The sequence below is a fragment of the Falco punctatus genome, assembly GCF_963210335.1.
Source record: "Falco punctatus genome assembly, chromosome: 17".
NCBI lineage: Eukaryota > Metazoa > Chordata > Aves > Falconiformes > Falconidae > Falco > Falco punctatus.
In genome coordinates this window covers 2345863-2372886 of record NC_137597.1, presented here as the reverse complement: position 1 = coordinate 2372886, position 27024 = coordinate 2345863, and the positions used below count along the sequence as shown (strand labels likewise).

At 65.8% G+C, this 27024-nt stretch overlaps 2 protein-coding genes across 4 annotated transcripts; both read right to left on the bottom strand.

The window, feature by feature from the left end:
* Positions 1-863: 863 nt before the first annotated feature.
* On the bottom strand, positions 864-7563 carry SARS1 (seryl-tRNA synthetase 1). Of its 2 annotated transcripts, none has more exons than XM_080367655.1 (11): positions 7374-7563; positions 5481-5551; positions 5228-5308; positions 4420-4578; positions 3794-3937; positions 3285-3440; positions 2468-2689; positions 2252-2381; positions 1524-1681; positions 1290-1419; positions 864-1166 (listed from the first exon to the last, which is right to left on the bottom strand). In XM_080367655.1, exons 1-11 carry the CDS (start codon positions 7507-7509, stop codon positions 1006-1008), a joined length of 1548 nt encoding a protein of 515 aa, XP_080223781.1. In that variant the 5' UTR covers positions 7510-7563; the 3' UTR covers positions 864-1005. The 2 variants fall into 2 exon arrangements, with proteins under 2 accessions (XP_080223781.1, XP_080223782.1); XM_080367656.1 differs by lacking the exon at positions 7374-7563 and adding an exon at positions 6297-6546.
* A 3029-nt stretch (positions 7564-10592) lies between these two features.
* ELAPOR1 (endosome-lysosome associated apoptosis and autophagy regulator 1) lies at positions 10593-22469 on the bottom strand. 2 transcript variants are annotated; one of them, XM_080367492.1, is made up of 22 exons: positions 22216-22391; positions 19129-19249; positions 18397-18589; positions 17147-17294; positions 16979-17059; positions 16591-16696; positions 16353-16502; positions 15682-15770; positions 15418-15595; positions 15180-15308; positions 15006-15096; positions 14799-14904; positions 14571-14708; positions 14239-14493; positions 13496-13669; positions 12299-12479; positions 12083-12179; positions 11897-11998; positions 11582-11708; positions 11304-11482; positions 11046-11211; positions 10593-10879 (listed from the first exon to the last, which is right to left on the bottom strand). In XM_080367492.1, the coding sequence occupies exons 1-22, from the start codon at positions 22318-22320 to the stop codon at positions 10811-10813; spliced, it is 2985 nt and encodes a 994-aa protein (XP_080223618.1). In that variant the 5' UTR covers positions 22321-22391; the 3' UTR covers positions 10593-10810. The 2 variants fall into 2 exon arrangements, with proteins under 2 accessions (XP_080223618.1, XP_080223619.1); XM_080367493.1 differs by having other exon boundaries at positions 16979-17294; positions 22216-22469.
* Positions 22470-27024: the final 4555 nt, after the last annotated feature.

The window sequence follows — 27024 nt, the reverse complement described above, 5'->3', positions numbered from 1 at the left end:
CGCCGGGGGGGGCCCACAGCCCACCCCCACCCCCCCCGCAACACAGCAAGCCGGGGTTGTCCCCACCGCACCGGCACTGGGGGTCACTGGGATTAACTGGGAGCACTGGCGGCGCGGGGCGCGTCTCCGCGGGGGGCCGTGGGCGCAGCCCCCCCGCACCCCCGCTGGCAGCCGGCGCCGGGCCGGGGTGTGGGTGCCGGGCGGGCCCCGGCGGCGGAACGGGTCGGACGGGTGCGGGGGCGCGGGGGCGCCGCCCGGGGACCCCCCGGCACCCTCCGGTGACTCACGGGGGCCCGTCCCCGCCCTGGCCGCCAGCCCCGGCGCCCTTCAAAGGGGAGCGGGGCGCGGGCCGGCCCGACCGGCTCACCGGGACGCTGCCCGGGGGCCCCGCCGCCCGCCCCAGCACCCATGGGTGCCGCCGTGGGTTCCCACGCGCAGGCTGGGGGGGCGGGCGGACGCGAGAGGCAGGCACCCCCCCTCCCCCATTCCCAGGTGGGGGCCCGGGCTGGCAGCTGGGCCGAGGCGTGGGGGGCCCCGGCCCCGCTTTGAATTACAAATGGGCTGGGGCCAGCGCGGCCTTTGTCTGGGGCATTGTGCGGGGCCGGCGGGGGGGGGACACACACGGGGGAAACGCGGCCAGGGCCCCCCCCCGCCCCCCTCCCGGGCTGGAGCCCCCCCTCCCCCCTGCCCGCCCCTCCAGACATGCAGCTCAGCAGTTCTTGGCTTTATTGGCTCAAGGGGGGGGGGATGTTTTCCATCCCTGGGGAAGGGGCACGGGGGATCCCCACCCCGCGGGGGGGCCACAGCCCCCATAGCGTCAGTCCTTCGGCCGTGGGAGCGCGGTGCTCCGAGCCACGGGGGGGGCCAGGCGGTGAGCGGCAGCTCCTGCCACAGACGGCCCCGAAGCGAGGGTGATGGGCGCGGGCGCAGCCGGCGATGAAGGCTCGGTGATGGCTCAGGAGGCCCTGAAGATCTCGGGGGCTGGGGGGGGGGGGACCGCAGCCCTCAGGCGCTGTTGACCCCCATGTTCTGCATCTGCTCCTCCAGCACCCGCTCGCTTCCCCCCGCCGGCTTCTTCTTGCCCCCCTCCTGCTGCTTCTTTTGCTTCTTGGAGAGCTCCTGCTCGATGGGCGCCGCCTTCACGAAGGGGATCAGCTCCCGGAGGTCTGCGCAGGGGGGAGAGCAGGCACCATGCATCACCCCCCCAAGCCTGGTGGGAGGGAGGTGTTGGGGGGCCCCCCCGGGAGCCAGGCTGGGTGGGGAAGGCAGGGCAGGGTGCTGGGTGTTACCTGGGGGCATGAAGTCTTGGAGCTTCTCCGGGATGCGGATGCCCTCCTCTGTCTGGTAGTTCTCCAGGATGGCGCAGATGGTGCGGGTGGTGGCACACATCGTGGCGTTCAGCATGTGCACGAACTCCACCTGCGGCAGGGACACGGCCAGTGGGGCCACGGTATGACAAAGGTGAGGAGGGGGTGAGCGGAGAACACCCCCCCTAAACCCCCAGCCCAGCAGCTCGGCCTCACCTTGTCCATCATCTTCTTGGTCTGCCCGTAGCGGATGCGCAGGCGGCGTGCCTGGTAGTCAGTGCAGTTGGAGCAGGACACAAGCTCGCGGAAAGCGCCAGAACCAGGGAACCAGGCCTCCAGGTCCAGCTTCTTACTGGCAGCATGGTTGAGGGAGCCTGAGAGAGAGGGGAGCAGTGCTGAGCAGGGGGGGCTCCCGCTCCCCCCCCAGACGCACCCGTCCCAGGGGATGGCAGCATGGGCTGAAGGCGTGAAGCCTCCAAGGTGACTTCAGCAGTGCTGTGACGGCTTTGTCACAGGGACGTGGGGTTCCTGCTCTGCAGCGGGGAGGCTGGGAGGGAGTGTTTAAATGGGATCATTTTCCTGGGAGAGTTCCCAAGAGGAGTTGGGACACTCAAACCGTCCCTCTGGAAGGGACCCTGGGGACAGTCCCGGCATGGCGGGGTGCCCACACCCGGTCCCAGTGAACCCAGAGCAAAGCAGAGGGTCTCTGCAGAAAAGCTCGTCTCCTTCCTCCACGTCCCGGGGCTGAGGCGCCTCCTCCCCCTCGCCAGGCCTGGGGACAGACACCACGGGAAGGTGAGCCAGGGACAGAGAAAGCCGAGCTGGGAAGTGGGTCAGGGCCATGGTGACACCCGAGGCGCTGGCAGAGGTGGCTGGTCTCCTGGGCCACCACGGCTCAGAGAGGTGGCCTTGGTGCCACGCAGCGAGGAAGCCCCTGCCCCTACCCGAGACGATGTTGACGATGTGGTAGGGGATGCCCAGGGACTGGTAGAACTCCTCCGCCGTGGCTATCATCTCCTCAAACATCTCCCACGACTTGTTGTCGTGGGGCGAGGCGTAGACGAACTGCTCGATCTGCAAAGAGAACGGAACCCCGCGCTGGCGCCGGCCCCGGCCACAGCCCCACGTTCCCAATGGGAATGCCGCCCTGCTCCGCTCACCTTCTCGAACTGGTGGACACGGAAGATGCCGCGGGTGTCGCGGCCGTGCGAGCCCACCTCCTGACGGAAGCAGGTCGACAGCCCCGCGTACTTGATGGGCAGATCCTCCGGCTTCAGCCACTCGTCGCGGTGCAGGGCGGCGATGGGCTGCTCCGAGGTGGCGATCAGGTACTTCTCGTCGATGGAACTGTCGTCAGCTTTCTCGCTGCCTTTGCCGATCACCTGGGGGGAACAAGAGCCACCGTCCCCCTTACCCAGCTGCTCCCGCGCCTCCGGGGACCGACGCTCCCTGGCAGATGCGCAGGCAGCCGCTCTCCCTGCCTGCACACGGACAGGCAGCCAGGTTTTCCAGGGCCGGCACTCGGGAGCGGGGACAGGACGGCAGGGGAAAGGGAGCAGCTGCCGTTTGTTGCCTGTCTGGCCTCCTTCAAAGGACCCGATGGCCTCCTGCCAGCAGGGCTGGGGACCAGCCACCTCCCTGTCACCGCATTGCCATGACAACCGTGTCAGCCCTGAAGATGGACCCAGGAGATACGGAGCAGAAGGGAGCTGCTGGCACGGCCCTGCCGGGGCAGAGGGGATCCCAGCCGCCCCCCTCCCTGCAGGGGAAGCGGGGATCCCAGCCGCCCCCCTCCCTGCAGGGGAAGCGGGGATCCCAGCCGCCCCCCTCCCTGCAGGGGAAGCGGGGATCCCAGCCGCCCCCCTCCCTGCAGGGGAAGCTGCGTGGTGGTGGCTCCGTCGGGAAGCTGGTGCCCGCAGGGGATGGCGGGTGCCAGGCAGTGAGACACAGAGACCTGGCGGGCGTCGAGCCGCTCACCTTGTAGAGCTCCTCGTCAAACTGGCTGAGCTGGGCCACCTCCTGCATCACCTCCTTCCGCATGAAGAAGGGGGTGTAGACGGGAGTGTAGCCCTTGGCGCGGAGGCTCTGCAGGGCGTACTGGATCAGGGCCTGCTCCAGGAACACCAGGGGACCCTGGGGGACGAGGGAAGCAACTGTCAGGCACACACCCCACTGTGCCACCCCTTCTTGCCCAGCGGGTCTGGGAGCACGCGGAGCCCACGCCAGCTTCAGGCTGCTCCGGCCGGCTCAGCATCACCCTCAGACTGGAGACACGCCGGAGCTGGATCCCGAGGCTGCCCCAGCCACAGCGGCGGCACCACCAAGGCCAGAGTCCATCTCACGCAATGAGCTCACGGCGCCGTGGAGGCCCCCAGCAAGCTCGGCCCAGGGGAGGAGATGCCACGACCCCCATGCCCCCCTTGTTCCCCTCAGCTCTCCCTCTGGCTCTGATCATTGCCGCCCCCCGTGGGGGTCTGGGCTCTCACCTTTAGGAAGTAGCCCCGGCTGCCCGCGACAATGGCCCCCTTCTCTCCCTCGTAACCATCCACCATCACCACCAGGTCCACGTGGGAATACTTCTTCCTGCAGCTGCAGTCACCCCAGACCCGCTCCACCTTGTTGTCCACGTCCTGTAGAAAGAACAAGAGAGGAGGAGGGGAAGCCCATCACCTCAGCTCCCAGGGCTGCGGCAACACCAGTCTCTGCATTGCACTGGGCCCAGTTTTGGATCCCAGACTACAGAGCCTGGCACCCCAGTCCTGATCTCGACCAGTTGCTTATTATGCAGCCACTTGGCAGCTGGCCCAGCCCAATTGTGTTCCCCCTGCAAAATATTCCTGCCGGATGAATGAGGGCAGCGGAGGGAGATCCCAGCCCCCCGGCTAGAAGCGAGTTTCCCATGTATTCCCCCAACAATGGCTGTGTCCAGCGTTGTCTGAGCTGCTCTTTGTCTGCTCCCGGCAGGAAACACTGTCTTGTCATGCAGATTTCATTCACCCGCCCGCTGATCTTGGGTTGGGGGGACCTCCCCGCAGCGAGCCCCCCGCTTGCCGGCAGTTGTCTGGCTTTGATGAACCGGCACAGCCGGCCCCGAGTGCACTCTTTTCCCTACCTCATCGTTGCTTATGGGCACCGAGGGGTGGAGGAGGTTCCCGATCTCCCGGAGGCTCTCGAAACGTTCTGCCTCCAGCCTCACACGCTCAGCATCGCATTTGAGGATGGCTTCGTCAATGAGGAGACGGACTTTCTTTATCTGGGACACCTGCAAAGCCTGCGCAGGGACCCGGGTGAGGTGGGGAAAGGAAGAAACTACTGGGGAGAGGGGGCTGGCAGCCACGCATGCTTAATGATGGACCCTCGCCTAGCTGACACGGAGCAAAAACCATGGACTAAACGCATCAAACAACAGCCCAAGGGGACCAAGGACTGACCTAAGTCAGGCTCTGAAAGGGCCTGGGGCCTGGGTGAGCTACAGCATCACACAGCGCCCGGCAGAGATGAGAGGGAGCAGTCAGCTCCCATGGCAGCAAAAGCTGGCCAGCGCCAGGCTCATTAAACATTGCAGTTAATGAACTGGGAAGGGGAACAGGCAGGGAGGAAGGGACTTGCAAAGGACACGTAATGACTGAGGCTGCTCAAACCCCCAGGGAAGCGCAGGAGGATGGGCCCTGGGCTGGGGAGCTGCCATGGACCGAGGCTGAAATGGTCTTTAGATGAAGGACACTGGGCAAGAGCTGGTTATTGCTGGCACCGGGACTGGGGGAAATAAGGATCCTCCTGGCAGGGGGTTCAGGCAGTGCCCCCTTGCCTGGTGCTGGGCTTTGGGCACCTCACCCTGCCAACTCAGGCAATTACAGGTGAAGTTCTGGACAAACTGGGTAGACCAGCAGCACAGCGGGAGGAGACAGGGTCAGACTCACCCCCAGGATGTCGGCTGTGAGCTCGTCGAGGTTTTGCACGTTCTCTGGTACAGACTCGTCTGTACCCACTGGCTCTTTTTTCTGCAGCGAGAGTGAAAAAAAACCCCAGCAGGGTTAAAGAATAAAGCTCCCGGGTAAAAACATTCCTAAACGATGTGAGGGAGAGGCCTGGAGAGCAGAGACCTGGGGGAGATGTCACCAGTAACATCCCACCAGTGAATCGCTACCAGGACCGTCTGCCTTCATGCCTCACCTTCATCTTGTCTCCAATTGTTTTGCTGCACAAGTTCTTCAGTTTGTTCAAGTTATCGGCACGAAACCTGCCTGGAAAGCAGAGGGGAGAGAGCTGTCAGCCAGCCATGAGAGCAGGAGTGGGGCTGGGGTCCCTGTCTGGCACCGAGAGGGGCCGCAAAGTCTCAGGTGGGAGCAGAATTGGGGACAGCAGCTCCAGGGATGCCCATCACCACCGGCCCTGGGTAAACACGCGGAAGGACCATGGAGGGTTTGACGGTGTGACAGCATGGTGTGGGGCAGCCACGACACACAGCAGAGAGGCGGGGAGCAGAGGGCTCCCATGAAGGGGTGTCATTTCAAACACCCAGAGTGGTGCCACACTGGGCCACGGTCCCACCAGGACCCTCACGCTAGGCTGCTGCGGGGTGCTGAGGGCTGCGTGGAGCCAGGGCTCTGGGGCCACAGCGATGAGATTTGAGGAGGGAACCGGGGAGGTCCCCCTTGGTGACACCAGGGGTGAGAGGGGCAGAGCCCAGGACACAGCCTGTCTCCTCCTGGCAGAGCGGCCCAAACCAGAGCCACACCAATGTCAGGGCGCTGTCACCCCAGCAGGGCGACATCCCCATCTACAGGCAGGATCAGACCCACGGGGGTGATGGGGGGATAATTCAGGCTCAGGAAACACAAAGGGTTAAGAGCCAGGGAACAGGGCACGGCAAACAGGACCCTGGCAGCCTCCCATGGACCCCACGGCACCAGCACCTGCAGAGGCAGGATTGCATCAGCCGGCGCTCGCCAGCGCGTCCTGCCAGCCCTGCGCCTCGTGGTTACGCACCAGCGCGCCCCTGTGCAGCACCACGGGGAGGGGGCTGGGGCACAGCCCCCCCCCGGCCTGGGAAGCTGGCTGGTCCTGCGGGATGAAAGGCCCTCGGATAAAATTAAGGCGGTGGTGCCGGCAGGGCCGGGGCAAGGAGCGAGGAAGCAGCGCCAGGTTCAGTCACATCAAGGCAGCGGCATCCAAAGGCTGTTCCAAGCCGCCTGTTTCATCCCGGGACGAGTTCCCGGGACACCCTGGGAACTGCGGGACTGCGGGGCACCCACCCCTCCTCGCCCCCCAGCACACCCTCCCGGCACCCAGGCACCCAGACCCAGGCCCGGGGGCCGCCCCCGCTGCCCGACCCCCCACCCAGGAGGCTCCTTCCCCCTCCGAGCGCCCAGGCATGGGGTGATCCCGGCACGCGGGGGTGGCACCGTGTGGGACCCCTCGCCTGCCCGGCTGGATCCTGCAGCAGTGCGGCTGGCGTAGGGAGTGGATCCCTGGGAATCACTGGTGGGGCTGGATCACTGGTGGGGATCCATACGTGGGCCATGGGGGGCCATCACCAGGGATCTGCCCTCACAGCTGGGGAGGAGGGAAGGGGGGATCCAGCAGGAGAACCTCTCCCCAGCCCCGGGGAAGGGGGTGAGGGGGATCCACCCGGGGACAGGCCCCTGCAGGGGATCCACCCGCTGCATCCCCCCGCCCCAGAGGATCCCCCAGGGAGATCCCCCGGGGCTGGCGTGGGAGGGATCCCCCACAGCTCACCCCACCTTGCCGAGGGGGTTTGGGGATCAAGCTGGGGCTCCTAGCCCTGGTGGGGGGCGGGGGGCAGGGACCCCGGGGGGATCCCCCAGCCCGGGGGAGGGGACACGGGGGGGGCACCCGCTGGGGACAGGCCACCAGGCCGCGGGTGCTGGGAGGGGCCCCCCACCCCGCGGGCCTGGGAGAGGGGACAAGCCCAGCCGGGGACAGACGGTCCCGCTGGGCGGGTGACGGGCCCTCCTGGGGGTCCCCCAGCCCGGGGGGTGCCAGGTCCCCACAGCCCCCCCGCCCGGGGGGTGCCAGCCCCGGCCCGGCCCTCGCCCCACGTACACCTCCGCCAGGCGCCGTCGGCCCGCACCAGCGCGTCCACCAGCGCCGGGTCCTTGAAGCGTTTGCGCTGCATGTCCCGCACCATGGCGGGGTCCCCGCCCTTGTCGGCGCGGAACAGGTCCAGGTCCAGCACCATGATGGCGGCGGCTCCTGTCACCCGGGCGGCGGCGGCTCCCAGCGCGCATGCGCGGGGCCACGCGTGCGCAGAGCGGCGGCGCCGCCCGCCAGGGGGCGCCTGGGGGAGGGAGCGGGGGGGGCAGCGCCCCCTGGCGGGGCGGCGGGGCGGCGCAGCGCGGGAGGGCCTATGGTCCGGGACGCTGCGTGTCTGCTCGGGCACCCCTGCGTGTCCCCGGCTTCCCCCAGCCGCCCCCGCTGTGCTGGTGGCCTCCGCCCCTCCCGCACCCACCGGCATCCCCAGGGGTCCCTGGGGGGGTTCCCTCGCAGACCCCTGCAGCACCCCACGGCACAGCCACAGCACCCCACGACTCCCCATAGTATCCCATGGTACCCTATAGCACCCCATGGCACCCTACAGCACCCCATGACACCCCATGGCTCCCCATAGTATCCCACGGCACCCCAAATCACCCTACAGCACCCCATGGCACCCCACAGCTCCCCATAGCATCCCATGGCACCTCCTACCACCCCACAGCACCCCATGGCACCCCACAGCTCCCCATAGCATCCCACGGCACCTCCTACCACCCCACAGCACCCCATGGCACCCCACAGCTCCCCATAGCCTCCCATGGCTCCCCATACCACCCCACAGCACCCCATGGCACCCCACAGCTCCCCATAGCCTCCCATGGCACCCCATACCACCCCACAGCACCCCATGGCACCCCACAGCTCCCCACGGCACCCCATAGCTGCCCATAGCATCCCATGGCTCCCCATACCACCCCACAGCACCCCATGGCACCCCACAGCTCCCCATAGCCTCCCATGGCTCCCCATACCACCCCACAGCACCCCATGGCACCCCACAGCTCCCCATAGCCTCCCATGGCACCCCATACCACCCCACAGCACCCAATGGCACCCCACAGCTCCCCATAGCCTCCCATGGCACCCCATACCACCCCACAGCACCCCATGGCACCCCACAGCTCCCCACGGCACCCCATAGCTGCCCATAGCATCCCATGGCTCCCCATACCACCCCACAGCACCCCATGGCACCCCATAGCTGCCCATAGCATCCCATGCCACCTCTTGGCACGCCAACATTCGCCTCCAGCATCATCCCCAGACTGGGAGGCAGACCCCACTGTCTGGCCCCGGGGGGGCTCCTGGAGGGGTGCTGGGTGCCCCCACCCATGCGGGGACCCCGTCCCTGTCCCTCTGAGGTGGAGGGGCCAGGTGGGACTTGGAAAGATCCATCTTTATTGCGCTGCCAGGACATGCGGATCCCCTGGCACCGCCTAGAAAACGTGGAAAACCATCTAAAAAGGGCCGGGGGGTCCTGGGGGCTGGCACTGGCCCCCATCCCATGCCAGGGGACCCCAGCACCTGCAGGGGGCCTTGGAAGCCAGGCCACAGGGGACCCCCGGAGCCAACCCTGCCCAGCGGCGGTGGGAAATGCTGGGTGGGAGCTGCTGGCACCCGCTTTGGGGCAGAATCACCCAAATTGGTCATTTTGTGCTGGCAGCGAAGTGAGCCCCAGCAGGGAGAAGCCAGGCTGTGGCACACCTTGCCTGGCATGGCATGGCACGGCACAGCATCGCGTGGCACAACATGGCACAGCATCACTTGGCACAGCACGGCATGGCCTGGCATGGCATCACTTGGCCTGGCCTGGCACGGCATGGCATGCCATGGCATCGCTTGGCACGACATGGCATGGCATCACTCGGCACGGCACAGAATGGCCTGGCAAGGCATCACTTGGCATTGCACAGCCTGGCATGGCGTGGCACGGCACGACATTGCCCGGCATGGTATCACTTGGCATGGCCTGGCGTGGCACCACATGGCACCACATGGCACAGCACCACATGGCGTGGCCCGGCATTGCACGGCACGGCCACAGTCCACCAGGCACCACCTCGGCCCCCCGAGCGTGACAGCAGCACAGGAGCAGCCATGCCACGGCTGGAGCTCACACACATGTGTGCATGTGACCATTTTCCACACGCACCCCCCAGGCGTGTGAACACCCCCATGTGCACACACACACACGTGTGTACACGCACTCCCACACTGCGCACCCATGTGTGCAAGGCCACCCTGTGCACAAGCACTCGCACTGCCGTGCACACACATCACCCACCGTGCACACACACCGTGCACACACATCACCCGCCATGCACACACACCGTGCACACACACCACCCGCCGTGCACACACACTGTGCACACACATCACCCGCCATGCACACACACCATGCACACACACCACCCGCCGTGCACACACACTGTGCACACACATCACCCGCCGTGCACACACACCGTGCACACACATCACCTGCCGTGCACACACACCACCCATTTGCACACACACCACACACCACATGCCCTACACACACCACCTGCCGTGCACACACCACACGCCATGGACACACACGCTGTGCACACACGTCACTCACACTCCACACGCCGTGCGCACATGCCACCTGCCATGCACACACCACACCATGCACAGACACCACATGTTGTGCACACACCCCCTGCCACCTGCCCTGCACACACACCACATGCCCCACACACGACACACCATGCACACACACCACACGTTGTGCACACACCCCCTGCTGTGCACACACACCATGCACACACACCACACGTTGTGCACACACCACCCACCGTGCACACACACCACACGCCCCGCACACACCACATGCCATGCACACACACCATACATGCACACCACATGTTGTGCACACACCACATGCCATGCACACACACCACACGCCGTGCACACACACATGTTGTGCACACACCACATGCCATGCACACACACCATACATGCACACCACATGTTGTGCACACACCACACGCCGTGCACACACACCACACGCCGTGCACACACACATGTTGTGCACACACCACCTGCCGTGTACACGCAACACACACTGTGCACACACACCACACGTCATGCACACATTGTGCACACACCCGAGGTGTTGTGCACACACCCCGTGCACACGCACCGTGCACACACACTGTGCACACACACCGTGCACACACACCACCCGCCCCGCACACACCACCCGCCCCCCCACCTCCCCCGTCGGTGCCCAGCCGGGGTGGCGCGGGGGACACAGCCCTTGTACAAACCCCACACCTGTATTTGGCATTTTTTGGCGCTCGGCGGGGGGGGGACACGAGAGGGGGGGACGTACAAAAGCCGTAATGAAGCTCCGGTCCGAAGCGGGTCCCTAAGGCCACGTTGGGGGGTGGGGGGTGGGCGCAGGTGGCCCCCCCGCCCTGTCACAGCTCCATGGCGGTGCTGCCGGACGACGTCTTCAACGGGACGGAGTCGAAACCATCCGGCATCCTCTGCAGCGAGCCCCGGCGTCAGCGGGCTGAGCCCCACCGCGCCCCCCAGCCCCCCCCAGCGTGGGGAAACTGAGGCACGGAGCAGCCACATGCCCCCCCCCCCCCCCCCCCCCCTCCAGCGTGGTTTCTCTGGTGTCTGCTCTGGGGTTGTGCCTCTGCTCCTTACCTTGGACGTGAGGGACTTGATTTTGCCAAAAAGCGACTTCTTGGTGGCAAAGACCAGGTCATCCTCGGCGTCCTCCCCCTCCATGATGGCACAGCTGTCCGGTGCCGGCAGCTCGCTCTCCTTGGCCGCTGCGTTCATCACCAACTTGGAGTATTTATACTCCAGCCTGGGGACAGAACGTGGTGGCATCAACCCCCTCCACCACCACCATGGTGATGACGGTCCCCGTGTCCCCAAATCCCCGGTGGCATCGCTCACTTTTGGTTCTTCTTCCAGAAGTAGGCGGCGAGGGCGGCCAGCAGGATGGCGGCGCAGGTGCCGGCGGAGATCCCAACCTTCAGCCAAAAATCCACGCTCCGGCAGCCCCTCACCTTCTGCGCCGGCAAGCTCTGCCCGCCGTGGCACAGCCGGGGCTCCCGCCACACGTACGTGGTTCTCTGGGGGGGGGGGAGGGGGGGAAGGGAATGGGGGGGCTCAGTGGTGCGGGGGACCCCCAGCCCATCCCCGTGGCCTCGTGCCCGCTGGCACGCTCGTACCTGGATGCCACCGAGGCAGGCCCCGACGATGGGGCGGTAGTGGCTGGCGGAGCAGCGGGGGCAGCCCTCGCCCGTCACCCACAGAAAGTGGAAGGTGCAGCCGTCGCAGGTGCCCTCGGGGCATTTGCTGGGGGGTAGAGAAAATGGGGGGGGGGGGTTCGGCCAGTGGTGACAACCCAAGGTGGGGGACACGGGGACACACGCAAAGCACCCAAGGGTTGCACCCCACACCCCGGGTGGGTAGGCAATGGGGGGGTCACCCCGGGGGGGGGTGATGATGCCCCCCCACCCCCAGTGCCACCCCAGCCCCCCTACCTGGGCACGGCCAGGGTGCCGGTGCCAGGGCGCAGTGGGTCGCAGCGCAGGCGGATGGCGGTGGCACGGCCCCCGCTGCAGGGCTGTGTCACATCATTGGACCTGAGGGGACACGGGGGCTCAGCTGGGGGATGGGGGGGGACACAGTGGGGTCCCTGCGTGCCCTCCCCAGCCACCCACCCTCACCTGTAGAAGAAGACGATGTCGGGCAGGTCGGGGTGGCCGGGGGGGAAGTGCTCGGGGGGGGAGGTGATGCCATCCAGCGCGGAGCCAGTGGTGACACCTGCGGCGAGAGCGGGTGTCCCAGTGGCACCGGGGTCCCACGGGGGACACACGGTGAGGATGAGGGTCAAAGCACGGGGGGGGGCTGCTGCAGGGGGCAGCCAGGGCACCCCAGCTCACCCACGATGCGGTCGGCCAGGCTGACGGGCTGCGAGGACACAGCTGTCTTGTAGCCCATGATGTCGGGGGGCACCAGGATGGCCTGGCAGACGTGTGACCTCACCACCCGGGCAGGGTCCCCCTCACCCGCCGGCAGCCGCACGTCCGTCACGTTGTCCGTGCAGGAGGCCATCTTCCTGCCCTGCCAGCAAGGGGGGGGTGACACCAGGCGGCCATGGCACACGCGTGTTCACATGTGTGCGTGTCTGCAGTGGTGCACCTTTGGGTGTGCACCTGGGTGTGCACAGCCAGGTGCACGCATGTGCGTGTTTGTGGGACTGCGGGTGTGCATGTGTGTTTGCATGAGCATTTGTGTGTTTGCACGAGCGTTTGTGTGTTTGCACATGCCTGAGTGTTTGTACAACTTATTTGTACAACTATGTAGAGCTGCATATGTGCAGGGCTGTGTGCCCGTGTGCATGTGTGTTTGCACAAGTGTGCATGTGTGTTTGCATGAGTGTGCACATGCACTTGCATGACTGTGTGCACGTGTTCATGTGTGTTTGCATGAGCATTTGTGTGTGTTTGCACGGGCGTGCATGTGTGCCTTAGTGTTTGTACGACTGTGTGGAGATGCATATGTGCAGGGCTGTGTCCCTGTGTGCATGTGTTTGCATGAGTGTGCATGTGGGTTTGCACGAGTGTGTGCATGCATTTGCATGACTGTGTGCACATATTCATGTGTGTTTGCATGGCTGTGCATGCATGCATGTATGTGTACACCTGCCTTTGCCCAGCTGCATCTATCTGCATGTTTGCATGACCACACGTGGTTGCACAACAGTGCACACATGCATGTGCTTCCGTATGACTGCATGTACACCTGTGTTTGCACCAATACACGCAATGCATTTGCACCACAATGTGCATGGGTTTGCACGCCTGCATGACTGCCTGTGCTTGCACAACTGCACATGCGCATGAGTTTGCACTACACGTGCATGCACACCCATGTGTTTGCACCACATATGCTTGCACACATGTGTGTTTGCACTACATGTGCATGCACACACATGTTCTCACCACCGTGTGCATGCACCACCACCCCTTCCCAGGGCTGGGGGAGGCACCCACCCCGTCCCCACACCAGCAGGCAGGTGCGCAGTGCTGTGGGTGCTGTGGGTGCGGGGTGCAGCGCTGTGGGTGCCCCAGACTCACCTGGTGGCCGCAGAGGCTGATGTTGAAGTGGTGGAAGTACTTGAGGCCCTTGGCGGTGAAGCTGGGGCCGCTGGCAAAGGCCATGCTGGCGGCCAGCGCCGAGAAGTCGTAGTGCAGGATCTGGCCTGGCAGCGCCAGGGAGAAGCTGCAGTTGTTATAGCAGAGGGAGCGGAGCTGTGGGGGCAGGAGGTGGCAGTCAGGGGTGGCCAGGGGCTGGCATCACCCTGCCAGGGACGGATAGTGTCACCCATCGGGGACAGCTGGGGTCATGCCCCTGGGGACAGCAGAGAGCTGGCATCAGTATCACCCGGGAGGGACAGCTTGGGGAGAGTGGTGTCACCCACTCCATCACCCACCCAGAATAGCCAGGGGTGCCAGTGTCACCTCCCTGGGGACAGCTGGGGTCATGGCCTTGGGGACAGCAGAGAGCTGGCATTACCCAGCAGGGACAGCCAGGGGGCTGGAGGTGTCACCCACCCTGTCACCCACCTGGGATGGCCAGGGGTGCCAGTGTCACCTCCCCAGGGACAGCTGGGGACTGGCATCACCCAGACAGTGTCTGGCCAGAGGGGCTGGTGTCACCCTCCTGGAGCTGGCTGGTGCCACCCATCTGGGACATCTGGGCTGTGTCACCCACATCATCACCCATCTGGGATGGTCGGGGGGGGCCTGGCATCACCCATGGGGATATCACCCCCCCACCCCCCAGACCCCCACCCTGGGGGACATGCAGGGACAGGCACCTGGTTGCTGTGGGTGCCGGGGCCGCAGGGGTGGCAGGCGGGGGTCCCATCTGAGGGGTGAGCCCGCAGGTAGGTGCCGGCTGGGCAGGGCCGGCAGGCGCCCGAGCCGTGGTCCACAGCGCTCCCGGGGGGACACGGGGCGCAGGATCCGGCCGGCTCGGGGGCGCAGCGCCGGCAGAAGGATGCCACCCCTCCCAGCACGTTGGTAACGTTGATGGAATAGAGCTTGGCCACGTCACTGGTGTACCGCCGGCCCTGGAACCGAGAGCGCCTGTCAGCATCGCCCCCCCGGCACCCGCAGCCCACCGGGGGGGTCACCCCCTGCCCCTCACCGCCTCGTGGTAGGGGGTGCGCTGGAAAGCCCATGTGAAGCTCATGGTGGCGTTTTTCTCCACCACGTAGGTGTAGGACTGCTTCCCCTTGGGGCCCGTCCACGTCTCCACCGGCGTGTTGGTGCGGGAGTTGGTGCCCTGTGGGGACAGGGGAATGGTGGGACCCCTCCAAACCCCCCGTCGCCCCCCAATTCCCCCCCCCCCCCCCGCCGTGTGCCCCCCACTCACCACCATGAAGTAGAGCTCACAGCTGACGCTGCAGACGGTCTCGAAGACGAAGGTGATTCTGGCCACCTCCTTGCTCTCCGCATCCTCCAGCACTGGGCTGGGAGGGCTGGGGACGGCATGGGGACAGCGTGGGGACGCTGCTGGGCTCTACCCCATGGCCACATCCCCCCCTCCCTGGGGACACCGCGGCGCTGGTCCCCCCCTAACCTGAAGCCGGGGACCACCAGCGTGAGGATCATGAAGTCATTATCAGAGGCTCCCGCCGCCGTGTAGATGTAGTCCCCGGCCACCTCCCAGCCTGCAAGGACACGGTGACAGCTCAGCCGAGTCGCAAGCTGCCCCACGGGAGGGGACACCGATGGGACAGCATCACAGCGCTACCTGCCATCCCTTTGTACTCAAAGTTGATGCCGCTGAGGACGGTGGTCTCCATGTTGGGGGGCAACACGTTCCACCACTTGTACTCCAAGCCCAGCACCGGCTCGGTGCCCGCCGGGCAGCTGATGCAGCCTGGGGACAGGAGGGGACAGCCCTGCACCAGGGTGGCACCCACCTTCCCCCCCAGCAGCTCCGGGTGCCCCGGTCACCCCCTTGGGGACAACGATGGGGACATCCCTACCGGAGCCGTTGGAGTAGGAGCCGTAGGGACAGGGCTGGCAGGCGCTGCCGTTGCTTTTGGCAAAGCCGGGGTTGCAGGGGGGGCACCGGGTTTTCACCCCCGACGGGGGCAGCTTGGCCGCCTGCGGGAGCTCCTCGCTGCAGATCTTCGGTTCTGCCCACTTGAACATCAGCTGGGTCTGCCCGGGGGGAGCGAGGGGCTGAGATGGGGCGAGGGGACACAGGGACAGCGGGTGCCAGCCCCCCGCCGTGCCCCCCGCCGTACCTCGCCGCGGGCATTGCAGGCGGTGTGGGTGTAGAAGTAATCCTTGTCAGTGCAGGGCGGCCGTGCTTTGCAGGATGCCGAGCCCGGCTCTGCCGACCGCAGCGGAGACAGCGGCTGAGCCAGCCTGGTCCCCCGTGGGATGCCCCACCACCATGCCACCAGCCAGATGGCCGTGCGTGCCCCCCCAAGGGATGGCAGGTCCTCATGGCCCATCACATCACCGCCCGCCTCCTCAGGGGCATCCCCACAGGGGGACGGTGACACAAAGGGACCTGGCTGCCACCTCTGGGTCAGGGGACGGGGGACACCCGGCTGCCATCTCTGGGTGAGGGGACAGGGGACACCCGGCTGCCACCTCTGGGTGACGGGACAGGGGACACCCGGCTGCCACCTCTGGGTCAGGGGACACCTGGCTGCCACCTCTGGGTCAGGGGACGGGGGACACCCGGCTGCCATCTCTGGGTCAGGGGACAGGGGACACCCGGCTGCCACCTCTGGGTCAGGGGACACCTAGCTGCCACCTCTGGGTCAGGGGACAGGAGACATCCGGTTGTCACCTCTGGGTCAGGGGACAAGGGGACACCCGGCTGCCACCTTTGGGCAAGGGGACAGGGACACAAGGTGCCACCTCTGGCTGAGGGGACAAGGGGACCCCCGGTGCCACCTCTCACCGGCGTAGGCGGCGGGCTCGCAGGGCTGGCAGGCGGTGGCCCCTTTGCTGGAAAAGGTGTCGGCGGGGCAGAGCTGGCAGGCGGAGGAGCCGGCGGTGGGCGCGTAGGTGCCAGGTTTGCAGGGGAAGCACTCGGAGGTATAAGCCACCCCTGGCAGTGGGAGGGTGCTCAGAGTGTGGGAGCCATGGGGGATGGGGGGAGGGGGAGGTAGTGGGACCCCCTCCCCTCCCCCACCTACCTGTGATGCCGATGTTCCTCACCAGCACCGGTTTGGGGACCTTGGACCAGACAGAGAAAGCCGTGGTGCGCCAGTACAGCACGTTGTTGCCGTGGCTCAGCTCCACCTGGAAAAGGGGGGAGGGGGGGATGGGGGGGTCAGGGGGAGAGGGGCTGCTGGTCCCACTGCTGGGGAGGGGAGTGGCACCCATAGGTGGGGAGCTGAGGCTCTAACCCATCTGCCATCACCCACCACCCCATCCACATCCTCATGGAGCATCTACTTCCCCAGAGTGGGGGACAAGGGACCCCAGGGGATGCGCCAAGAGCCCCCCACTGTGTCACTCCCCTCCCCACTCCGTGTCACCGCCCTCCCCCACCCCGTGTCACCTCCTGCCCCCCCCACTCACGCTGTGAAACTCCCAGCCCTTCTCTGTCGTCCGCATCCAGCGCGACTCCTCCACCATGGGCTGGCACTGGTCGTTTTGCACCTGCGGGGCTGGCGTGAGGACGGGGACCCCGCCATGTCCCCAGGGACCCCCCCTCCATTCCTGCACCCTTCCCACCCCATCACCTACAAAGAACTCGAAGACAATGCTGCTGTCGGGGTAGATGTACTCAAAGGAGACAGTGCCCGACTGCTTGAGGTTGACGGCGTACATGAGGGTGGCCGTGCACTCGTCCGTGTTGGAGGCCACGTAGTCCCCCAGCGGCACCCACGTCGACCTGGGTGGGTGACACACAGCGTGGGCTCTGTCACCAGTCCGAGCCCCCCGTGGCAGCTGGGATGGGGCCAGCTGTGACGGTGCCCAGGCAGCTGGAGCAGGGAGGAGGTGCTGGCCACAGGGGCTTGGGGACACCCTGGTACCCCAGGGACCGAGGATGGAGAGCTGGGCACTGGGGACATGCCACTGTGTGGTGGCCGGACCCATATCCCTGGGGGCTCTTTCCCCCCCAGCCCGTCCCTGCCGCGCTGGTGAGAGGCGGGTGGGCTGCAGGGAGCAGGAGCTGGATCCTGCTGCGCCACAGCCGCGCCAGGGACGCGGTGAATAATTAAAGCGCTGCTGGAAGTAGGTTACATTTGCAAGTTGCATAAACGCTGCAGCACGGGGCAGCTCGACAGCTGCCATGCAACCGGCCGGCGGCAGGGCTCGGTGGCTGCCGGTGCAACTCGGTGGCTGCCAGTGCAACCGGCCGGCGGCAGGGCTCGGTGGCTGCCGGTGCAACTTGGTGGCTGTCGGTGCAACCGGCCGGCGGCAGGGCTCGGTGGCTGCCGGTGCAACCTGGTGGCTGCCGGTGCAACCGGCCAGTGGCGGTGGCTGCCGGTGCAACCCGGTGGCTGCTGGTGCCCGCAGCAGGGCTCGGTGGCTGCTGGTGCAACCGGCCAGTGGCAGGGCTTGGTGGCTGCCACCACTGACCAAAGAGCCATGGTGGACAGAGCTGTGGGGACCCCCATGGGGTGCTCCCTCTCTGAGGAGGGTCGATGTGGGTGGCACATGGGCCCTGCCACCGCGGGTGGGGGTGATGCTGCTGGGGTGTCCCCTTGGTGTGGCCGGGGTGTCCCCCACAGCGCCCTGCCAGTATCACCTCCCAGGGAAGGGTGATGGAGGGAGTGTGGGGGATGGGGTGTCAGGGAAATGGGGTGCTATTGATGCACAGAGGTGTCACAGCACCCATCCTGCTCACTGCTGCACCGGGCACTGCACCCATCCCTGCTGTGCCGGGGTGGCCAAGTCCCTGAGCATCTTCCCGGGGGGAGCAGCCGGGCTCCATCCAGCCCCTGCCCGCTAACGCAGAGGAGCCGCGCCGGCGGCAGCACGTGACTCACGCTGTGCAGTTCTCCACCGCGTCACCGAAGCCATCGTCGACCTCCAGGTTGGTGGCAACGTTGGCAAAGCCATGGGGCACCTCGTCCCACTCGTCGAAGCGGATGCCGGTGCCCAGCGAGTAGGTGCCCTCGGCGCAGGGCTTGCACGCCTGCGCCTTCATGTCCAGGAACTCGCCCGCCTTGCAGGAGAAAGCTGCCCACACGCAGCGAGGGGGGGTCAGGGTTGCCCCTCGCTGCCCCCAGCGCTGCTCCAGCCTTGTCATCTCCAGCTCCACTTGTCGGCGTGCTTCCACGAGGATCCCCCATCCTGAGCATCCCCGCGGCAGCCAGGCAGCCCCCCTGATTTATGTTTTTTGGCAACGGCGTGGCACTTCCCCGCCTGCTCCTGGGCCAGCGAGGGTCAGGTGGGATGCAGCCCCCTGCTCAAGCGCGCTCAGAGCCCGGCACTCCCCAGGGCTTGGCGGGTGGGGGGGGAATTCCATTTCCATTTCCATTTCCATCCCACTTCCCACATCCCAGCCTTCCCGGTGGGAGCTGACAGCGCTGACAGCGCTCATTGCTGCCGCGCACACAGGTCCCGTCGCCGCCTTTGAAGGCATCGCGCTGCGACGGAGCTGGTGACAAGCAGCGCTTCATCTCATCGCCCCGCTCCCCCCCCTCGCCCTCATTTCCCACCCTGCCCTCCTCACGCCCCAGGACCCCCCCATCTGCCCCCCCCCCCCCCAGCCTTACAGCACTCGGTGCCCCTGACAGGGTCCGGCAGGCCAGTGCAGAGTCCCGGCACGTGTGGCACGGCCACCCGCCACCGCGAGCCCGTGCTGTCACACGCCGTGTACTCGTAGTGGTACTCGGACTGGAAGAAGAAACACACAGGGAGAGCTGAGGCCCCGAGACCCCCACCACGCTGCCTCCCCGACGGGGTGCCCCCCCCCACCAGCATGTGCCCGGCCACCCCTTGCACTGGTATTTTTGTTTTAAGCGGTGGTGATGTCCCGCAGTGCCCAGACCCCCGGCTCAGCCAGACTGCTCTGCCCCAGCCCCGAGAGAAGATGCTTGGGGGGGGGGTTGTCAGGCTGGGGGTGCTGGGGCAGGGGGTGCTCAGGGTAATGGGTGCTCAGAATAGGGGTGCTGGGGCAGGGGATGCTTAGGGTAGGGGGGCTCAGGGTGGGGGGGCTGGGGCAGGTGGTGCTCAGGGTGGTGGGAGCTGGGGCAGGGGATGCTCAGGGCAGGGGGCGCTCAGGGTGGGGGTACTGCGTCAGGGGGTGCTTAGGGTGGGGGTGCTCAGGGTGGGGGTGCTCAGGGTGGGGGTGCTGGGGTCCCAGGGATGGTGCAGGCTGGGGAGATGCTGGGGGCACAGAGATGCCTGGCTGGGGGGACACTGAGGCTGAGGCTTCAGATAGGATGACGTCGTCCCCCCCCCCAAGACATCCCCCTCCCCCTGGGATGCCAAACCCCAGGGAGGGCTGTGGGGTCATCCAGGCCACGCACACGTGCCCAGGACCTCCCTGACCCCCACACGGGACGTGGCAGCCCTGGTGCATGGGGACTGACGCTGCCACCCTTTCCGTGGGGGGGCTGGAACCACGGCCTCCCCTGGTGCCGGCAAGCAGATGGCACTGGCACAGCACGGCATGGCACAGCATGGCACAGTACGGCACAGTATGGCACAGCATGGCATGGCATGGCACGACATGGTGTGGCACAGCACGGCATGGCATGGCACAGCATAGCACTGCGCAGCATGGCACAGTACGGCACAGTATGGCACAGCATGGCATGGCATGGCACAACATGGCGTGGCACAGCATGGCACTGCACAGCATGGCACAGTACGGCACAGCATGGTATGGCATGGTATGGCACGGCACGACATGGCGTGGCACAGCACGGCATGGCATGGCACAGCATGGCACTGCGCAGCATGGCACAGTATGGCACAGTATGGCACAGTATGGCACAGCATGGCATGGCATGGCATGGCACGACATGACATGGCGTGGCACAGCACGGCATGGCACAGCATGGCACTGCATGGCACGGCACAGCATAGCACGGCATGGTTTGCCATGGCCTGGCCCGTGCGTGGCGGCTCCTGTGGCTCATTAAACAGCCTCCTCGGTACAACCCCGCTACACCGTCATGCCTGGAGCCACGGTGGGAGCACCGGGGGGGCAGAGAAGGGCTGGGGGGGGAGTGGGGCACCATGACCCCCCCGTGCCGCCAGCTGCCTCCAAGCCGGTGCTGGCTCAAGGCCGGCACGGTTGATCTCCCAGCCGGGGCGAAGGCCAGGTCCGGCTGCTCTGCAGGTGCTGCCAGCGTGGTGGGGTACCGGGGGGGGCGAGGGAGCGACGCCGCAGCCCCCCACCCCGCCGCCTCCACTGCAGCATCTCTGGGGCGTCTGAGCCGGGCACCGCGGCTTCGTGCTCCCGGCGGAGCGTGGCAGGTTGGAGAGAAAACAAGGCTTTGATGTTCCCGTCAGCTGGAAATGGTGAGGATGGGGGGAAAGGGGGGACAGGGAGGCACGAAAGCTCTGCCAGCAGCACCCCTGCCCGCGCACCGGCAGCACCAACCCCCCCCGGCCCTGGGACAGGGACACCCTGGAGGGTGCCCACTGCCACTGGCAGGACGGGGGCACCCACGGGGGCACCCAGCGCTCAGCAGCCCCCAGCCCCCAGTATCACTCTTGCTCCCCAGGGATTCCCTTGGGAAGAAGAAGGTGTTTTTTCCCTCTTCCCAAACTTTTCCCCTCCGGCACGGAGCTGAGCAGCTGGGATGAGCAACATTAATCACTCCCTTTCATAAAAGCTTCAAATTTTTGGAAAAATCTAAATAAATTGACCCAATTTAGCCCCAGGGCGGCTCTGCAGCAGGGGGACGGGATGGGACCCAAGGCTGCCACTGTCACCCTGTGCTGGCCAGGACAGGGACAGGGGCTGTCCCCAGCGGGGGACAGGGCCAGGGGCCACAACCTGTGGGAGCGATCCCTGCCGGGGCGGGTGCCAGCCGCAGTCTATTGTTTCCAGCTCCGGGCCACAGAACACAGGAAAAAAAAAAAATGGGATCATGGCACAAAAAAAATGACTGGCCCAGATGAAAAGCAGCCGCAGGACAGGGAGAGCCGGGGCGGGGGGGGGGGGGGGGGGGGGGGGGGGGGGGGGGGGGGGGGGGGGGGGGGGGGCGGGGGGGCGGGGACCCCACGGACGGTGAGTGCAGACCCCCGGGAGGGAAATTTGAGGGAAAGGTGGCGGAGGGCTCATCCCGGCACCGCTGTCCCCAAGGCGAGCAAGTCCTGGTGAGTGGCAGACCCCCCCGGTTTGTCCTCGCCGGACACTTTGTCCCCACTTGGCTACGGGGCCACCGCGTGCCAGGCTGGGAATGGCATGTGGCGGATGGGGATGTGGCAGTGTCCTGCTGTCACCCATGGAAGGTTTGGGGACATCCCAGTGTCCCCCGGGCTTGGGACGTGGGGAGGCAGTTGTGGAGGTGGAGGTGGCCCCAGGGACCCCCTGGGGACTGGGGTATCCCCTGGGGGCCTGAGGGGGACGGATAAGCCCCCTCCCCAGGCGCCCAGGGGATCCTCCAGTTCCCCCCACCCCACTATAGGGACCCCTCGCAGGGACCAGCCCCATCCCCGGTGCCCCGGTGCCCCCCATCCTCCTTACCCCATAGGGACCAGCCCCAGACCCGCTTCCCCCGAGCTGCGGGCGTCGGTTTCACCTGCCAGTTGCCGGTTACCGGTCGCCAGTTACACACACACACCCACCCCCCCGCGCCTTCTCCACCCTCCTCCCTCCCATCTCCCGGTTCCGGTGCCGGTACCTCCTTGCAGACGTGCAGCCGCTCCCTGGTGCGGCCCGGTGGCGGGGCGGCCGCCAGACACAAGGCCAGCAGCGCCCACCGGGCCGCGGTGCCGGTACCGGTCATGGCGCAGCGGCAGCGGCGGCGGTAACGATCGGCCCCGCGCGGGCACCGGCCCCGCGGCCCCGCCCCCGCCAACGGCCCGGCCCCGCGCGCGCACCTGCCGCCACCTGCCCCGCCCCGGCACCGGGAACGGCACCAGGAGCGTATTCCCGGCACCGCCGGAACAGTACCGGGAGCGTATTCCCGGCACCGGGAATGGCACCACCGGGAGCGGCACCCGGAACGTATTCCCGGCACCGGGAACATATCCCTGGCACCGGCACCGGGCATCGCCCCCGAGAACGTATTCCCGGCACCGGGAATGTATCACTGGCACCAGGCATCGCCCCCGGGAGCGATACCGGGAACGTATTGCCGGCACTGGGAACGGAACCCCCGGGAATGGCACCGGCAACATATCCCTGGCACCGGCACCAGGAACGTATTGCCGGCACCGGGCATCGCCCCCGGGAACGTATCCCTGGCACCGGCACCGGGAACGTAACTCCCGGGAACGGCACCGGGAAGGTATTCCCGGCACGGGGAATGTATCCCTGGCACCGGCACTGGGCATCACCCCGGGGAACGGCACCGGGCACGTATCCCCCGGGAGCAGCACCGGGCATCACCCCTGGCACTGGCACTGGGAACGTAACGGCCAGGAACCGTACTGGGAACGTATCCCCGGCACCGGCACCGGCCATCACCCCCGGGAGCCGCACCGGGAACACATCCCCCGGGAACTGTACCGGGAACGGCCCGGGCACTGCCAGTCCGGGGGTGTAACACCGACCCCCGACCCCCCCTCCGGTAACGACCCCTCCTCCTGGGCCTGGGGTGGGGGTCACAGCTCCCCCCGTGCCCCTGAGCCGCCCCCACCCCACGCGTGAGCCTGTCCCCCATGTCCCCTGCGCCCCCAGCCCCACACAGTCCGCCCCGCCACACCCTACGGAGCCCGTGAGCAGCCGTTGCACCGGGGGGGACACGGCCATGTGCTCTGGCCAGGAGGACATGGGGGACATGGGGGACATGGGGACACCAGGGACATGGGAGACACAGGAGGTACGGGGGACAGGGGGACAGAGGAGATATGGGGACACCAGGTACAAGGGGGACACGGGGGACATGGGAGACACAGGAGATATGGGGACATCAGGGACATGGGGGACACAGGGAACACAGGAGGTACAGGGGACAGAGGAGGTACGGGGGACACCAGAGCAGGGGGGACACAGGAGATATGGGGAGGACAGGGGGACTTGGGGGAAGTAGCAGATATGGGGGACATTGGGGGTAGGGGGTCACAGGGAACAGAGGAGGTATGGGGGGACATGGGGGACACGGGAGATATGGGGGACACCGGGGACATGGCTCCGAATGTGGTGGGACATGGGGATGGGGGACACGGCTGTGTGGTGGGGACACGCCTGTCCCCACGGTGGCAGGGGGTGGCCGCACCTCACGGCATCTGCAGTGTCCCCCAGCAGAGACCCCACAGCCCCCGCTGAGCCAGTGACCCCCCCTCAGTGTCCCACAGTGTGGACACCAACAGCGCCTGTCCCAGTGACACTGACACGTGGCTGTCCCTGGTCACCACCGCAGCTGTCCCCTTGTCACCATGAGCTGCCAACAAAGGGCTGAGGAGCACAGCCTGGGCGTCACCCGGGGGTGTCCCAGGGGGACATGGTGCAAGCAGCCTCCTGCCAGGCCTGGGCACCCCGCACGGGGCTCGCATGCCTTGCACAGGACTTGTGTGGCCCCGTGCGAAGCACACACATGTTGCACAGGCCTCACGTGGCCTTGCGCACAGCTGCCACCCAGCACAGGGCTCGCACGGCCCCATACACAGCTCACACGGGGTGCAGGGAGCGTGCAGAGCCTCACGCACAGCCCTTGCATGCTGCAGGGTTGGGGGAGCCCAGGGTACGGCTCACACGTGGTGCACGGGGCTCGTAGGGCTTTGCACACTGCAGGTCTGGCACCGGGTTTGCACAAACCCATGCAAAGATCCCATGTGGCACAGTGTTTGCATGGCCCATGCAAGGCTCTTGTGCAACACGGGGTTTGCATGGCCCTGTGCAAGGCTTCTGTGCATCATATAGGGTGCCCCGTGCAAAGCTCACGTGGCACTCGGTTTGCATGTCACCATGCAAGGCTCTTGTGCAACACAGGGTTTGCATGGCCCCGTGCAAAGCTTCTGTGCATTGTATGGGGTTTGCACAGCCCTGTGCAAAGCTCTCATGTGGCACTGGGTTTCCATGGCCCCATGCAAAGTTCCTGTGTGACGCAGGCTTTGTGTGGCCCCATGCAAAGCTCCTGTGCATTGTGTGGGGGTTGCACGGCCCCATGCAAGGCTGCTGCATGACACATGCGCACAGCCCTGCACAAAGCTCCTGTGTATCACGTGGGATTTGCACGGCCCTGTGCAAAGATCCTGTGTGGCAGTTTGCACAGAGCTGTGCAAAGATCCTGTGTATCACAGTATTTGCACAGCCCCATACAAGGCTCCTGCATGACACAGGCTTTGCATGGCCCCGTGCAAAGCTCATGTGTGGCATGGTGTTTGCACGGCCCCATGCAAAGCTCCTGTGTATCATGTAGGATTTGCATGGCCCTGTGCAAAGATCCTGCGTATCACAGTGTTTGCAAGGCCCCATACAAGGCTCCTGCATGACGCAGGGCATGCACGGTCCTGTGCAAAGTTCCCATGTGGCATGGTGTTTGCACGGCCCCGTGCAAAGCTGTGTACTACGGTGTTTGCACAGCCCCATGCAAGGCTCCTGCATGACACAGGGTTTGCAAAGCTCATGCATGGCATGGTGTTTGCATGGCCCTGTGCAAAGCTCCTGTGTATTGCATGGGATTTCCATGGCCCTATGCATAACTCCTGTGTGGCATGGTGTTTGCATGGCCCTGTGCAAAGCTGTGTATCACATGGTTTGCATGGCCCCATGCAAGGTGGCTGCGTGACAGAGTTTGCATGGCCCTGTGCAAAGATCCTGTGTGGCAAGGTGTTTGCACAGCCCCGTGCAAATCTTCTGTGTGACACAGGGTTTGCAAAGCTCATGTGTGGCATGGTGTTTGCACAGCCCCGTGCAAAACTCCTGTGTATCACATGGGACTTCCATGGCCCCGTGCAAAGCTCCCATGTGGCATGGTGTTTGCATGGCCTCATGCAAAGCTCCCAAGTATCACAGGGTTTGCATGGCCCCATGCAAGGCTGCTGCGCAACACAGAGTTTGCATGGCCCCATGCAAAGCTGTGTATGACATGGGATTTGCACAGCCCTGTGCAAAGATTCCGTGTGGCACAGTGTTTGCATGGCCCCATGCAAATCTCCAGCATGACACAGGATTTGCACAGCCCTGCATAAAGCTCCTGTGTATTGTGTGGGATTTGCATGGCCCCATGCAAAGATCCTGTGTGGCAGTTTGCACAGGGCTGTGCAAAGATCCTGTGTATCAGTGTTTGCACGGCCCCATAGAAGGCTCCTGCATGACACAGGGTTTGCAAAGCTCGTGTGTGGCATGGTGTTTGCACGGTCCTGTGCAAAACTCCTGTGTATCACATGGGATTTCCACAGCCCAGTGCAAAGCTCTGTATCACAGGGTTTGCATGGCCCCATGCAAGGCTGCTGCACAACACAGGGTTTGCATGGCCCCATGCAAAGCTGTGTATGACATGGGATTTGCACAGCCCTGTGCAAAGATTCCGTGTGGCACAGTGTTTGCATGGCCCCATGCAAATCTCCAGCATGACACAGGATTTGCACAGCCCTGCATAAAGCTCCTGTGTATTGTGTGGGATTTGCACGGCCCCATGCAAAGATCCTGTGTGGCAGTTTGCACAGGGCTGTGCAAAGATCCTGTGTATCAGTGTTTGCACGGCCCCATACGAGGCTCCTGCATGACACAGGGTTTGCAAAGCTCGTGTGTGGCATGGTGTTTGCATGGTCCTGTGCAAAACTCCTGTGTATCACATGGGATTTCCACGGCCCAGTGCAAAGCTCTGTTATCACAGGGTTTGCATGGCCCCATGCAAGGCTGCTGCACAACACAGGGTTTGCACAGCCCTGTGCAAAGCTCCTGTGTATCGCGTGGGATTTCCATGGCCTCCTGCAAAGCTCCCATGTGGCACGGTGTTTGCATGACCCCGTGCAAAGCTCTGTGTATCACATCGGATTTGCAGGGCCCTGTGCAAAGCTCCTGTGTGGCACATTATTTGCATGGTCCTGTGCAAAGCTCCTGTGTATCGCCTGGCACGCTCCCGTGCGCTGCGCGGGGTTTCCGCGGCCGCATCCACTGTGCCCGCCCTCGGCGGGAGCTGCGCGCACGGCCCGGACGCTCCGCGCAGCCCTTGTGCGCAGCCGTGCCCGGTCCTGGGGGGTCCCGCAGCCCGGTGCCGGCGCGGCGGGGCCCGGCGGCGGGTCAGAATCGCAGGGCGCTCAGCGGCCGCGGCCTCGCCTATCTGATCGACTCATCCCGCCCGCCGCTGGCCGCCGCACATTGCCCGCGGGCTTCGCGGCGCCGTTCTTCTCACCTCGGCCCGGCGCCGCCGGCCGATCGAATAAGATCAACGTGTAGGGGGGCCGGCGCGCGCCGCGCACCACACACCCGCGCCTCGCACACGCGCACACACACCCGCACACACGCGCCTCACCCCCGCACCCCCGTCCACGCGCCCCGCACACGCACCGGCGCCGCCGCACCCCGCCCGGCCCCGCCCCTG